General features: G+C 40.1%; 1 protein-coding gene across 2 annotated transcripts in view; it reads right to left on the bottom strand.

The window, feature by feature from the left end:
• Nucleotides 1-15265, bottom strand: part of PRKCB (protein kinase C beta) — a 392285-nt gene that overhangs the window by 124420 nt on the left and 252600 nt on the right. For both annotated transcript variants that reach the window (XM_030924982.1, XM_030924983.1), the window contains exons 6-7: nt 2242-2398; nt 896-1030 (exon numbers count right to left, since the gene is read on the bottom strand). In XM_030924982.1, the coding sequence (XP_030780842.1) occupies nt 896-1030; nt 2242-2398 (292 nt within the window). The remainder of the gene's footprint in view (nt 1-895; nt 1031-2241; nt 2399-15265) is intronic.

The following is a 15265-nucleotide window of genomic DNA, read 5'->3' as shown; positions in this document are numbered from 1 at the left end:
TGAAGAAGCCACTGGGCAGTTCCAGTCGCATCATATAGTTTAGTAAAGTGGGCCAGATGTAACAAAATAGGGAGTGGTGAGGATGGTGACAAATAGAAAATCCATGTACTGGCTAAAGGGGGCATTAACTAGTCAACTGTTCTCAATTGTTGTCTTCTACCCCCAGATTTTTAAAATGCTAGAACTAATTCCCTCTCTCCCTCCCTCCCTCCCTCCCCCGTCCCTCCCTCCATTCTCCCCTTCCTTCCTTCCTTCCTTCCTGCTTTCCCTCTTTCTTTCTTCTTCCTTTCCTTCCCTTTCCCTTCTTCCTTCTTCCTCCTTCCTCCTTCCTCCTTCTTCCTTCTTCCTTCTTCCTTCTTCCTTCTTCCTTCTTCCTTCTTCCTTCTCCTTCTCTCTCTCTCTCTCTCTCTCTCTCTCTCTCTCTCTCTCTCACTCTGTCACCCAGGCTGGAGTGCAGTGGCTCAATCTCTGACCAACTTGCTCACTATAACCTCTACCTCCAGGGTTCAAGTGATCCTCCCATCTCAGCCTCCCGAGTAGCTGGGACTATAGGCACACACCGCCATGCCCAGCTAATTTTTCATGTTTTTGGTAGAGATGTGGTTTCGCCATGTTGCCCAGGCTGGTCTTGAACTCCTGACCTCAAGTGATCCACCTGCCTTGGCCTCCCAGAGTGCTGGAATTATAGGTGTGAGACACTACACCTGGCCTCTTTCTTTTTTGTTTTTGGTACAAGGACCAAACAAAACATATCTGCGAGGCAGATCCAATCAACCAGACTTCACTTTGGGACTCTGCTTTACTATTTCAATTTGTGGAGAAAAGGAAAACATACTTGACCCCATGTTTGATGGAGCAAGCTGTACGGCAGCTTTCAAAGCAAAATCTTACTTACCAGCCATCAACACTGGCTTTCTGAAGTTCAGAAATCCCAAAGGACAAAGATCCCATGAAGTCATTCCTGCTGGTCAAATCCCAATCCCAAATCTCTACTGACAGTCGTCTGTCTTTGTCCGACTCTTTCAGCTGACTGCATAGAGAAAAAGAAAAGACATCAGTGGAAGTCGTAGTAATTTTTCAAGCAGAAGAAATGTACAAGAGGACAAGACCTGGAGGTAGAAATTTTTACAGATTACAAGCTGCTGAAAGAAACATATTCAGTTTCCATCCCAGGCTAGCTCTCCAGGGAGTGAGAGCTTTTTCTGTTTGACAGCCTGTGGCTTAAATAGGCAGAGGCCCTAGATTGGCTACGACATGAACAGTTCTAACTACTTTTGTTATCTTATGTCTTAATAGGGTTCAGGATATTCAGGAATTCCTATTGCCTATAAGAAATACAGGTATCAGTTGCATAACTGGGTGTGTATGGTTTCTATCTGCACACAGGTGGGTTGAGAATGAGGCTGAGGAAATGTATGGAGAAAAATCCTGGGGAAATTGCCTGTTCTGAGACATGTCCTTGACTGAGGCTAAGAAGGGGCCCAGCTTTGCCCTGAGAGAGGGAAGAGGAGACAGGACAAGGAACCGTGCTTCTAGCTGGTGGCTAAAAACGTATGACCTCTAAAGTCAGACTGCCGGAAGCTGAATTCCACTCCACTCCATATTTGCTATGGGACTTTGGCATACTCTTTAACCTCTATAAACCCTATTGCTACATTGGGAATAAAATGAGTCGATGAAATCAGATCGCTTAACCCAGTGTTTGTCACACATCATATATGCTCAGTGAATTGGCTGTTATAACTAACTCCTGATGCCTAGATGTATAAGAAAGAGACTCCCAGATTCTTGGAGCCCTGGCCAGGGAAGACCCTCAAGGGAGGCTGGTGGAGATGTCCCAGCAGGCTGCAAGCCAAGCATCATCCATAAACCCAGCTCTAGAGAAGCTGTCACCATACCCTGTAGGTTATGTCCCCGTTTCCTGAGCCCCATCATTTCTCCCACAACTTGCCTTCACTTAGCAACACATCACACCATTTCCTATCCTACCCACTCCCGCACACCACAGGCATTCTCATCTCTATTAAAAAAAATAGCTCTAATTTTTTTCTTGGCTCACAACACAAAATTGCAGATGGAAGAGAAGGGAGGGAAAGAGAGGAATGAGGGAGGGAGAAGACAGAGAAGGAGGGAGGTAGGGAAGGAAGGAAACAGAAGCTAAAGGAAGAGGAACTCCCTGATCTCAGGTGGCCCATAACCCAACCTCCACCACCCATGCTCACTGCAGTCATTTCCACTTACAATCTAAATGTCTCGTTCCACTCAGGGTTGAGGGAGCATTTGATGGTTTTGGTCTTCTGTTTGCTCTCACTTTTGGGATCAGGAATCAGTTTCAGTTTTACGTAGGGATCTGACAGGCCATTGGGGTCCATAGGTACAAGGTTTTTAGCATCTCTTACTGAAAAAGAAAAAGCAGTTTTTGCCTTAATACTGTCCAACGTGTTTAAGCACCAAGCAGTGACGGCTGCAGAACTTGTGGAAGGTTCTTTGGCATCACACTTGTTTAGTGAGAAATTTAATTTTATTAACATCCGTAGCTGAAGCAGCACACAAAACGAGATGGGCTGATAAGATGTCAACTCTGTTCTGTGTTGGTTAAAAATGGATTTCTAACTTTCACACAGCTCTTCCCATACCAAGATTAACTGTAAGTTTTCTAAGCTTATTTTCCACAAAGCCCACAGGAAAGGCTGGCTTCTTTAGTTTAGCATAAGGTTTTCAAAGTTCACCACACTATAGCATGTATCGGCCCTTCATTTTTTTGCATGACTGAATAATATTCCATCGTACAGATATCCTACATTGTGTTTATCCATTCAGCAGCTGATCCACAGTTGGGCTGTTTCCACTTTTTGGCTGTTGTGAATACTGCTGCTATGAACATTTGTGTACCCCAACACAAAAGGTCACATATTGTATGATTCCATTTACATGAAACATTCCAAACAGGTAAATCCATAGAAACAGAAAGTAGACTACTATTAATAGTTGCCAGGGGCTGGAGGGAAAGGGAAAGGTGGAGTGACTACTTAATGAATACAGGGTTTCTTTTAGAGGTGATGAAAATTTCTGAGAACTAGATAGAGATGACGGTTGTCCAACACTGTGAATATTCTATAAATGTCACTGAATTGTACATTTAAAAATAGTTAATGATTAATTTTATGTTATGTTAATTTTACCTCCATTCAAAAAGAAAAAGCTTAAAAAGAAAGGAAGAATTAGCCTCTAAACCAAGGTACACCTATTATCCATGTATCACCCATAACCAGCACCCAGACAGCCCATAGAGAGAAGGTTGGGAAAATGTCAGTAGCGTTAGAGCTTAGCTCCACCCTGAGTCCAGAACACCAAGGTAAAGGAGGCTATAAGGCTAACATGGTGAAATCCTGTCTCTACTAAAAATACAAAAAAAAATAGCTATGCGTGGTGGCAGGCGGCTGTGGTCCCAGCCTGCCCAGAGGCTGAGGCAGGAGAATGGTGTGAACCCAGGAGGCAGAGCTTGCAGTGAGCCGAGATTGTGCCACTGCACTCCACCCTGGGTGACAGAGCGAGACCCCATCAAAAAAAAAAAAAAAAAAGAACTTAGAGAAGAAAAGGAGGCAGGGAATCAGCAGTGAAGATGCAACTGGCCGTAGAAAGGATGAGGGAGACTAAATCATCAGCCTGGAGACACAGGAAGTAGTTAATTAGGAATCAATTCAGAAACCAGTAATGCAGGTAGTCAATGGAAGGAGACTAGAAAATGATAATTGTACAGCTCTTAAGGATACAATGTCAATCATCTCACTTACAGTAGAACAATCCACAGTAATATATTCAATCCAAATTGACTCTAACTATCTGCTAAAAGGTGAATACATAATGACTCCTATCAGGAATGCAAAGATGGCTCAACCTTAGGAAATCTATTTTCAATATATTCATCATATTTGTAGATCAAAGAAGAAAACCGTAAGACCACTGCAGTTATCTAGAAACAGCAGAGAATTTTCTTAACAGGATAAAGGCTATCTGAAATAACAGTACCATGGTTCATTATAAATGCAATTCCATTAAAGTAAGGAATAAGACAAAGGTACCCATTACCATAGCCATTATTCAATACTTTTTTTTCTCGTGTTCCAGAAGTACAGTAAGAAATAAAGAGTTACCCTCTAAACCAAGATGCACTTACTATCCATGTATCACCCATAACCTGCACCCAGACAGTCCATAGGCAAAAGGCTGGAAAAACATCCACAGCATAAATAAAACCAGAAATTTTGTAAATTCAAGATGACAAGAAGAACAGATTAGAAGGAAGAATATTGGAAAGTAGGAGAGAAAGCACTCCCTCACTTCCTGCAACCTTTGCTCACCCCCAATCATAGTCATCTCCTCCCATGGTCATGCTCTGGAGCCTATTATCCCAGAAATTATACCACTTTCTCAATCTCAGTTTCAAGTACCCTACTGTCTTACCCCAATTTCTATTTTTCCAGTTCATTAGCTCTATTATTCTACTGCAGTAAATCTTCCCCTATTCATCAGTCCATTCTCCACCAATCAGTCCCCTGAACCCAACACACTCTCTTGATCTCCCTATTCCCTCTTGCTTTTATTCCATTCATCCCCAGATTTGATTTTATGGTGCATTTTAGCTGCTCCCTTGGAAAGACCCTCAACTCCCTTGCCCCTCTTTCTTTTTATTTTACTTATCTCACAATACCCCAGCCCTACTTAAATTCAAATACCTGTCCTTTCTTACTCTGTCCTTTTCCTACACTCAAACAGCTGACCATTGCTGGAAAAAAAATAAGACTGACTTCCCTAAAATCATACAACTAGTAAGGGGTTGTGACTGAATAAATGAGATGGGAGAAGCATTGAATTGGCTACCAGGATGCAAGCTGTAACTTAGTCTGTGCTGACATTTTTTCTGCAATCCAGCAATATGGCACTGTCTTCTATTTTTCCACAGGCTGAATTCATCTTCCATCTCAGCTTGCAAGCTACATCTCATTTTTATACCAAAAGCAAGATGTTGACCTTGATCAGTTAAGTTCAACAAGCAAGTCCCTACTAAGTGCTAAGCATTCTGCTAGGCTCTGGGGATATAGGAGACAAAATAAAACGTTAATGTTTTCCTCAGGACAGACCATATGGTGTCATGGATACAGGACTATAAGATCCCAGGGTCCGCATCTTACCAAGCAGTTACATCACACATATGAACCTCAATTTCTTAATCAATAAAATAAGGTTGTTACAAGAGTAAAATTGGACAAAGAATATACATGTTTAGCACAGAACCTGGAACTTAGAAAATACTTCAATAAATGTTAACTGTTATATATTACTGGTATTTCGTTATTATTCTTATGCATATTCAATGCCCTCTTTCACTATGTTTTTGGGGTGTGTGTGTGTGTGTGTGACAGGGTCTCTGTCACCCAGGCTGGAGTGCAGTGACATGATGATGGCTCACTGCAGCCTCGACCTCCCGGGCTCAAGTGATCCTCCCATCTCAGCCTTCCAAGTAGCTGGGACTACAGGTGCTTGCCAACCCATGCCTAACTAATTTTTTTAAAAAAATTTTTGTAGAGGTGGGGGTCTCTCCATGTTGCCCAGACTGGTTTCAAACTCCTGGATGCAAATGATCCTCCGGCCTTGGTCTCCCAAAGTGCTGGGGTTACAAGTGTGAGCCACTGTGCCTTGCCTATTTGTCTATTTTTATTATGAAGACTTAACCATTTCCAGATGGACTGACTTCAAATGGAACAATTTGTGGTTTTCTTCTTAACAATGTATTTGATGTTTACTTGAACCCTTCCACAGGAGAGCTTCTTGTACATAAAAATTACTCAGAGGACTCATGAGACACAGATCTCTGGCATCCACCCCCACAGATAGATTCTGATTCCCTAAGTCTGCAGTGAAACCTGTCCATATGCTTTTCTAACACGTTTCCATGTGATGCTGATGCTGCCAGTCTATAAGACATGCATTAAGTAACATCGTTCTGGAGAAATAATAATTTCTCAAAATAACCATGCATTTTCCCCATAGAATATAATATCCAACTGTTACTTTTATTTCTTGAGCCTTCCAAGGAAAATAACATGTACCAGTTTCTAGGCTGGGATCTTGAAGTGACACATCTATCACATAGTGAGCTGCACGCACACAGGATTGAGATACTCAGAGGCGCCAGAAGCTTGTCTGTCTGGTTGATTGACAACACAGAGGCAAGAGGAAACAGCTCATCTTTCTTCTCCCTGGCAAGGCCACTCCCCCTCCTCCACCCCAGTCTTATGAACTGACACCACAAGGATAGTCACTGGAAAAAGATCTTCTAACGTAAGCTTAAGGAATTTACAGCTCTTTTAGAGTGCTTTTTGCTGGACAAGAGTGTTGTATTTCGAAGCTGTCAATCTCAAGACTCGTGGTTTAAGAGTAATTTTTTTTTTTTTTTTTTTTGAGACAGGGTCTCGCTGGAGTACAGTGGTGCAATCACGGCTCACTGCAGCCTTGATCTCCCGTGCTCAAGCGATGCTACCACCTCAGCCCCTTGAATAGCTGGGACTACAGGCAAGTGCCACTACACCCAGCTAACTTTTGAAAAATTTTTGTAGAGATGGGGTCTCACTATGTTACCCAGGCTGGTCTCAAACTCCTGGCCACGAGTGATGCTCCCACTTTGGCCTCCCAAAGTGTGAGGATTACAGGTGTGAGCCACTGTGTGCCGCCAAAAATGACCTTTTCTTGGGCATCTAATCATTGCAGAGCCAAACATTACTCACTGAGGCATGACTCCACTTCTTCCCTCACCCTTATAGGTCCTTTCTTCTACTTTCATCCTTTTGAGCTTATTCTCTACCAAAAGGGCCAAAACATTCCGAGGAACGGAATGCCGTGGAATGGATCCTGAGACTGCTGGCATTCACATCTCCAAGAGCTCTGGCTACTAAAATCACTCTGTCATGAGCAGTTGACAGTAGCTGCAGGCTAAGATCCAAAGGGCTGTCCCTCCTGAAGCGTTTCAAAGTTGAGTCGTGTTTCCCAGCAGCAAGACAGCCGCATATGTATCGCGGAAGCAAATCTCTCTAGACCACACTTGGCGAGACCGACTTTGATTTTTCTTGATAAATGTTTCTTTACTATCTTTGTTGAAACCCAGCCAGCCCAGATGGTACCAAATGCTTCACACAAAGCAGAAATAGCAAACGTCCCCAGTGGTGGAAGTTTGCTAAGTGTACAGGAGAAGCGTGTCCTGGTCCAGAGAACACTGTTTGCTATGGGCGTGGGGCTCGGGGTGTGGGGTGAGGTCTGCCTGTTTCCATCTACGGGTCTTTAGAGCACGCGAGGCCTCTGTATTCTGGTCCAAGTTCCCTAAGACAGCACTGAATCCATAAAAATATAGCATGCATGTTAACTATTTTCCCAAGAATTGTTCTTCACCAAGAACTTCCTTAATTGTTTTTTCTTTCTAAGAAGATACAATTATCTGTCAGAAAACTTGGAATGATTGTGCTGCTTTCATACCCTGATTCCACATTATGTGAGTCAGGAGCATCTCTTATTTAACTCCTTTTGAAGGAACTTTCCTCAGCATTATGAGTCTTGCTTTGTCCTCACTGTATGTCCTCAAAACAGTAATTCATTCCAATAAAGGATTTATTAAGGGAAAAAAAAGAACATTAATCCAAAGTAATATCCACTAACATTCAGCCTGAGGATGTCTGCAATGATAAAAGTAGGAAATAATCTGAGTGCCCATCAATGGGGGAAGCAGTAAATAATTTATGGCGCCTTCATACTTTGACGTACTTTGCCCATGCTGATAATATTGGGCTATCTATATGCAGAAACATGTTGAAAAAAGCAAGATGAAGCATGTTGAAAAAAGCAAGATGAAGCATGTTGAAAAAAGAAGATGAGGGCAATATACTGCCTCTTTGTTTAAGAAAAAGGCGTGAAGGCATTAGTGGTTCAATTAGTGAAATCTGGAGCTGAACTGTCAGATAATAGCATTGGGTCAATGTTGCATTTCCTCATTTGAATAAATGTACTAAGAATATTCTTGTTCTCGGGAAATACAAACTGAAGTATCTCAGGATAAGTGGAAACGGTGACCCCAACTTACTCTCAGATGGATCAGAAAAAGAATGTGCACATACAAAAAAATATATTAGTAGAGAAAATGCTAAACCAAATGGGGCAAAATATAAACAATTAGTACATGAGGTAATGAGTATATAGAAGTTTCTTTTACTGCTATTGCCAAGTTCTGTCATTCTGAGATTATGTCAGAATAAAAAATTTTTAAAGGCCCTCCAAATATTTAAAAGAAAGGTACAGTAAAATGCATTTTCTACAAGGTCATATATGAATGTAAATCTGTAGAAAAGAGTCTGAAAAGATATACCCAAAATTGATTTAAAATAATGTCCACCTCTGAGGAACAGGTATAGAACCCTGATTTGAGGGTTGTGAGTAAAGATTTTAGCTTTATCAATCACATTTTAAATATTTGACAAAGAGAATGTATTACTGTATTGTGTTATTAAAACAACTTATAAATTCAGTTGTGCTTTGACAGTTTCCAAGAATCTATTGCCCTGGCTTTCAGAGACCCCATCCTGTTCCTCCAAAGACTTTATAGGGCAATTGGATCTGCAGGGTGATACTTAAAAACTTCTGGTTTGCATCACAGAACACAGAAAATGAGCTCCGTGGGGAATAGCACACAGACCCAGGATAACCTCATTGAGGTCAGCTGGACATCCTCAGCACATGCCCTAACCAGGGTTGGAGGGAGAGACTAAACAGGTGAATCATTTCAGAGCCATCAACCTATTTTCACTGTCCTGCCCTGCCCTGCCCTCTTCTGTTTCAGATATCTGTTGGTGGCTGACAGTCTACCTGGTCCTTTGCTTGAAACCTCCTGCCCTGCCATACCTTCCTGAGTTGGAAGCTTCTTTAGCCTTTTGCTCTACAATCTAGATTTTTGTCCCATCGATTCCTGTTTACTTATTACTTCCTTCTAACCCAAGGTTCTCTGATGCTGTGGCTTTTATGAGCCCTGGAATCCCTCAGAAAACCCTTCCCAGCCTCTGTAACTGGCCACGCTGTGTAATCTTCACCTGATACGCTCTGATTACAAAACCAGCAAACGTGGGGTCTTTGGGCAGCCCACATCCAGCATCAAAGTCCTCCCTAGCACATCGTGGTCCCACAGGCTCCTAGAACAGCTGGCTTCCTGTCACTGCTGGCAGTGGTACAGTTATCACACATCTAATTAACTGTGTTGAGACAGACTTCCAGCTGGGACTGTCATGGTGTCTGTCAAGAAGAGAGCCTGTCAAGCCACAGCTAGTGAAGCAATGGTGGATAGCTAGTGTTGTGAATCAGGAACTAAGTTAGCAATGGCTGGACTTCAGAGTTAGGCAGACATGGTTGTCAATCCTACCTCTGCCATGACTCTCACTAACTGGGTGATCTTACTCAAATGACTTCTCTGAACCTTGGTCTCCCCACCCCCAAATTCTCACAATGCTACAGACAACTCAAATGGGCTCTTGGATAATAGTGGGGGTGACCATCCATCCCTGTTTGCCCAGAGCAACTTCAGTTTAGAACTGTTGTCCTCACACTCTTAAGAGAGTCCAAATTTTAACAATAAATGATAAGACTACCCTAATGATAGAGGATAATAGTGTCAAAGTGGAATGTAAAGCACATGGCAGAGGCTCAACAAATGTTGATTTCCTTTATCCTTTCAGAGAATTTAGACCAAATTATGTAACAATCAAGATAAATTCCAGGGCTAAAAGAGTACCCTCCAATGTGATTTTCATACAAATGAATCTTGGAGGAGGTCTGAAAATAATAGACGATGTGAAGGCAAATGTATCATCCATTCTTCTTATGACCTCTCCACTCCAATCCAGGCATTTGGAGTTTCATATGGCAACTCCTCTGAACTCTCCAGTGATACTTTATCCTTTTATGTTTCTACTCCCTTTACCGGGCTTTTTTTTTTTTTTTTTTTTTTTTTCCCCACTTCATCAAACCCTCCAGTTCCTCAACTCTTTCCTTTTCTCTGGTCCATCAGTGCATTGCTATGGGTTTACTTCCTCCCTACCCCTTCCCATATGGAAAAGTCATTCAATCACTTCTGACCAGCAGCTTAAATGTCCTTACCTTCCTGTCTCTTCAATATCCTGTGTGCATACTCTCAACCATGAGTGAAATTTGCTCTAGAGAGTGTCCCCAGGGGAAAGTGTCACACACGGGGGCTTCATGCCACTATATATCCATGATCTCCAACCACAGCAAGGTTCTGCACACTGCTTGTCAACCCTATTGGGTGTCCCTAATTTCCCATTCCTTACAGAAGCAATTTCAAGATTTCAATTCTTGAGGCTTCCATCTGATTCCTACCTCCAACTCACTTATCCATCAATCTTTGGTATTACATGTTTTTGTCATTAATTTCTAGTTCTGTTTTATTTTCATCAGAAAATACGGGCTGAGCAATTTCTGGGGGCATTTTGGAGGAAATCTAATGGGGTTTCCTTAACAAGTTAATATCTCACTAATTTTGTGAATACTAGAGAAAAATGTAATTATTTTATTGAAGGGTTCAGGAATCAAGATAGAGAGGTATTTTATATTCACTCTAATTATATTATTTAAATTATCTATATCCATTTTCTTAACCTCTTTTCTCTGTCCAAGACTGACAAAGTATGTTTTTAAAGCCCTTCTGTTGTGGTATTTCCATAAATTTCTCCTTTCATTTCTAGTTTTTGCGTTATGCATTTTGACTCTAGGCTCATGATTACTTTTTATCCCCAGACTTTACTTACCATAATTAAAAGACTCATTTTATATAGTATATTATATATTTGTCCTGAACTCTGCTTTGAATACAGTACAGGTGCTTTTCCATTTGCTCTGGTCTTTTCTCTAAGAATATCTAATACCCATTTACCCATGGATAAATGTTATTTGTTCTCTACTTCTGTCATTTATTTAGTGGTTATATTTATTTATTTGTCCCTTTCCCTGCCATCCGCATTGGGAGCGCTCCTTAAGCTTGTTTCCGTATTACTTATTATGTTTTCTGCAGTAGGCACTCCTCTATCTACTGCTTCTACATAGTTTGATTTAGTCTACTGTTTTAAATTACTTTTTAGTATCATAACATGACATCCTTTTTCCTTCTGCATTCCTCTTACCCAGTTCCCTTTTCATCTTGACTATTGCCTTCTCTCTCTCTCTCTCTCTGTCTCTCTGTTCGTGTGTCTTTTATTAGTTTATTTTCTGCCTATCACATTTATTTTATGTGTTTAATTATATGCAGTAAAATTGACTTTTTGGTGCACAGTCTTGTGCAAAAATTTATACATCTTAATGCATGTATAGATTCATGTAATGAGCACACAATCAGAATACAGAAGAGTTCTATCACCTAGGAAAAATTCCTCATACTTCTCCTCCACAGTCACATCCTCTTCTCATGCTCAGCCCCTGGCAACCACCAATCTGTTTCTCATCACTACAGTTTTATCTTTTCAAGAATAATACCTAAATGGAATCATACAGCAAGAAAACCTTTTGAGAGTGCTTTCTCTTTCTCGGCAAAGGGCCTTTGAGGGTCATCCATATTGTTGTGTATATGAATGGTTAATTCTTTTTCATTGCAGAGTAGTGTTTTATTGTATGGATGTATCAAGGTTTATCTATTCAACTGTTAAAGAATATTTGAGTGGTTTTCAAATTTTAGTGATTACAAATAGAGCTGATATACTCACGGGTTCTTGTGTGAGCATAAAGTTTCATTTCTTTAAGATAAATAACTAGGAGTGGGATCATTCAGTAATATGCATTTGTTTAGCTTTATAAGAAGCTGCCACACTTTCCCAGAGCGGCTGTACCATTTTGCATTTCCAGAGTGATGGATGAGAGTTCCTCTTGTTCTGCATACTCATTAGCACACCATATTGACAGTATTTATTATTATTATCATCATTACTTTAGCCATTCTAGTAAGTGTGCAATGGTATCTCACTGTGGTTTTAATTTGCAATTCTCTAATTTCTAGTGATATTGAATATCTTTCCATGAATGTATTGACCATCCTTGTATTATCTTTGGTAAAATATTTGTTCAGGTTTTTAGATTACGTTTTAAGTAAGGTTGTCTGCATACGACAAGTCTGAGAGTTCCGATACAATGAGTTGGATTCAAGTCCTTTGTCAGATATGTGATTTGCAAATATGTTCTTCCAGTTTATAGTTTGTCTTTTGCAAAACAAAAGTTTTTAAACTTTAATAAGGTACAGTTTATCACTTTTTTTCTTTTATGGGTCATGTTTTTAAGTGTCATGTCTAAGAATTCTTTGTATAACTACATAAAGATTTTCTCCTGTGTTGTCTGAAATGTTATACCTTTACATTTTGCTCCATGACCCATTTGGAGTTAATTCCTATAAAGGGTGTGAGATGGAGGTCAAGGTTCATTTTATTTTCATATGAATGTCTAATCATTCCAATATCATTTGTTGAAAGACTATTCTTTTTCCATTTCATTGTTTTCGCACTTTTGTTGAAAATCAATAGGCCGTATTTGTGTGGGTCTATTTCCAGATTCTCTATTGTGTTCCAATGGCTTATATCTATCCTGTCACCAATATCACATTTGATTACTGAAGCTTTATATAGTAAGACTTAAGATTGGGTACGGTAATTCTTTCAACTTTATTCTTCATCACAAGCATTGTTTTGGCCATTCTGGATTCACTGCCCTTCTATATAAGTTTTAGAAGCACTGTGTCCAAATCTACAAAAAATCCTGCTGGAATTTTGACTTGAATTTCATTAAGTCTATAGATCAATCTGTAAGACTTGCTATCTTTACTCTGCTGAGTCTTCCAATCCACAAACGTGGGTAATCTCTTCATTTATTTAGGTATTCTTTGATTTCTTTCAGTATTTTGGAATTTTTAGCATATAGATTCTAGACATGTATTGATTTATACCTAAATATTTCCTTTGTTTTGGAGCTGCTGTAAGTAGTATTTTTTAAAATTTTGGTTTCTAGTTGTTAATATATAGAAACACAATTGAGTTTTGTGTGTTGACCTTGTATGCTGCAACCTAGCTAAACTCACTCATTATTTCTAGTAATTTCTTGGTAGATTCCTGTGGATTTTCTACATAAACAATACTGTTTTCTGTGTATAGAAACAATTTTGTTTTTTTCCTTTCCATTCCATATGTTTTTTATTTTTTATTTTATTAGTATTTTTTTGAGACAGAGTCTTGCTTTGTCACCCAGGCTGGAGTACAGTGGTGCAATCTCAGCTCACTGCAACCTCCGCCTCCCAGGTTCAAGCAATTCTCCTGCCAACTCCGGAGTAGCTGAGACTACAGGCATCTGCCACAACACCCGGCTAATTTTTGTAATTTTAGTAGATGTGGGGTTTCACCATGTTGGCCAGGCTGGTCTCAAACTCCTGACTTCAAATGATCCACCTACCTCAGCCTCCCCAAGTGCTAGGATTACAGGCGTGAATCACCGAGCCGAGCCCCATATGCCTTTAAAAAATTTTTTTTGTCTTATTGTGCTGGTTATGATATGATGTTGAATAGGACTGGGGAGGGTGAACATTCTAGTTTTGTTTCATAGCTTAATGGGAAAGCATGCACCTTTTCAGCATTAAGTATGTTACAAGTTTTTGGTAGATACTTCTTACTGGGTCAAGAAAGTTCCCTTCTATTTCTCGTGTGCTGAGAACTTTCATCATAAATGAATACTGAATTTTGTCCAATTTTTTCTGCATCAATTGATATGTTCATTTTTTTTCTTTCTTTAGATACGGTGAATTACATTGGTTGATTTTTTTATTATTATTAAGCCAGCTTGCATTCTCAGGATAAACTCATTTGGTTGGAGTATATTTTTCATTTATAGATTGCTGAATTTCATTTGCTAACATTTCAATGAAAATTTTTACATTTATGTTTACAAAGAGTTCTTACACATGACACTAAAAACATGAGCTATAAAAGAAAAAAATGATAAGCTGTACTTTATTAAAGTTTAAAAACATTTGTTCTGCAAAACACAAACTACGAACAGGAAGCAAATATTTGAGGTATTTGCTTGAAGTTTTCTTGTACTATTTTTGTCTGGTTTTGGTATGAGGGTAGTGCTAGCCTTATAAAATAAGTTGAAAAATGTTCCCTTCTCATCTGCTTTTTAGGAGAATCAGTATTATTTCATCTTTAAGTGTTGGTAGAATTTACCAATATAGGCCAGGTGCGGTGGCTCACACCTGTAATCCTAGCACTCTGGGAGGCCAAGGTGGGCGGATCACAAGGTAAGGAGATCGAGACCGTCCTGACTAACACGGTGAAACTCCATCTTTACTAAAAATACAAAAAATTAGCTGGGTGTTGTGGCGGGCGCCTGTAGTACCAGTTACTTGGATTCTGAGGCAGTAGAATGGCGTGAACCCGGGAGGCAGAGCTTGCAGTGAGCTGAGATCCGGCCACTGCACTCCAGCCTGGGCGACAGAGCAAGACTCTGTCCCAAAAAAGCAAAGAAAAAAAGAATTTACCAATATAAATTTCATTTTAAACACTTTTTAATCTGGATTCCACAAAATATAATGTGCTACACTTTTATTTTCTTTCAGTTCAAAATATTTTCTTATTTCCCTTGAGACTTCCTCTTTGAAATAAACCATGGATTATTCAGAAGTTTGTTTGTTAGTTTCCATATTTTCCCAGGGGCTCTACTCTTATGATTTTACTTCTACCTAAATACTGACAACTCCCACCCACACCTCTTTTCTGACCTTTACGACTATATGTACAACTGTCCACTGGCTATCTTGTACTGGATGTCCCATATGTATGTCACATTCAACATGTCCAACAACACTCATTATCCTCCTGCTCCCCTGACACCACCATGTCTCCTCCCTGTCTTTCAATGCCAGTCTTAGTGAGTATTTAACCATCTACCCAGCTGCCCCAGTAAGAATCTGGAAATCATTCTGGTCTCCTCCCTTTGGTGCAATCTCCAACCATGTGCTGTTTGATCTGCCTCTTTCTCATTTTGTGTACCTGAGTCCCTACTATTCATATCGCTGCCATCTGAACAATAGTAAGTGTGCCATAGAATTACTGTGATTATTAAGTTATATTTGAAGCCTGGTATTGTGCTGGGCAGGTGATGAGTGATTCATAAACAGCAGCTGCTCATA

The sequence above is a fragment of the Rhinopithecus roxellana genome, chromosome 20 (genome assembly GCF_007565055.1).
Source record: "Rhinopithecus roxellana isolate Shanxi Qingling chromosome 20, ASM756505v1, whole genome shotgun sequence".
Taxonomy (NCBI): domain Eukaryota; kingdom Metazoa; phylum Chordata; class Mammalia; order Primates; family Cercopithecidae; genus Rhinopithecus; species Rhinopithecus roxellana.
This window is presented reverse-complemented; position numbering and strand designations above follow the sequence as displayed.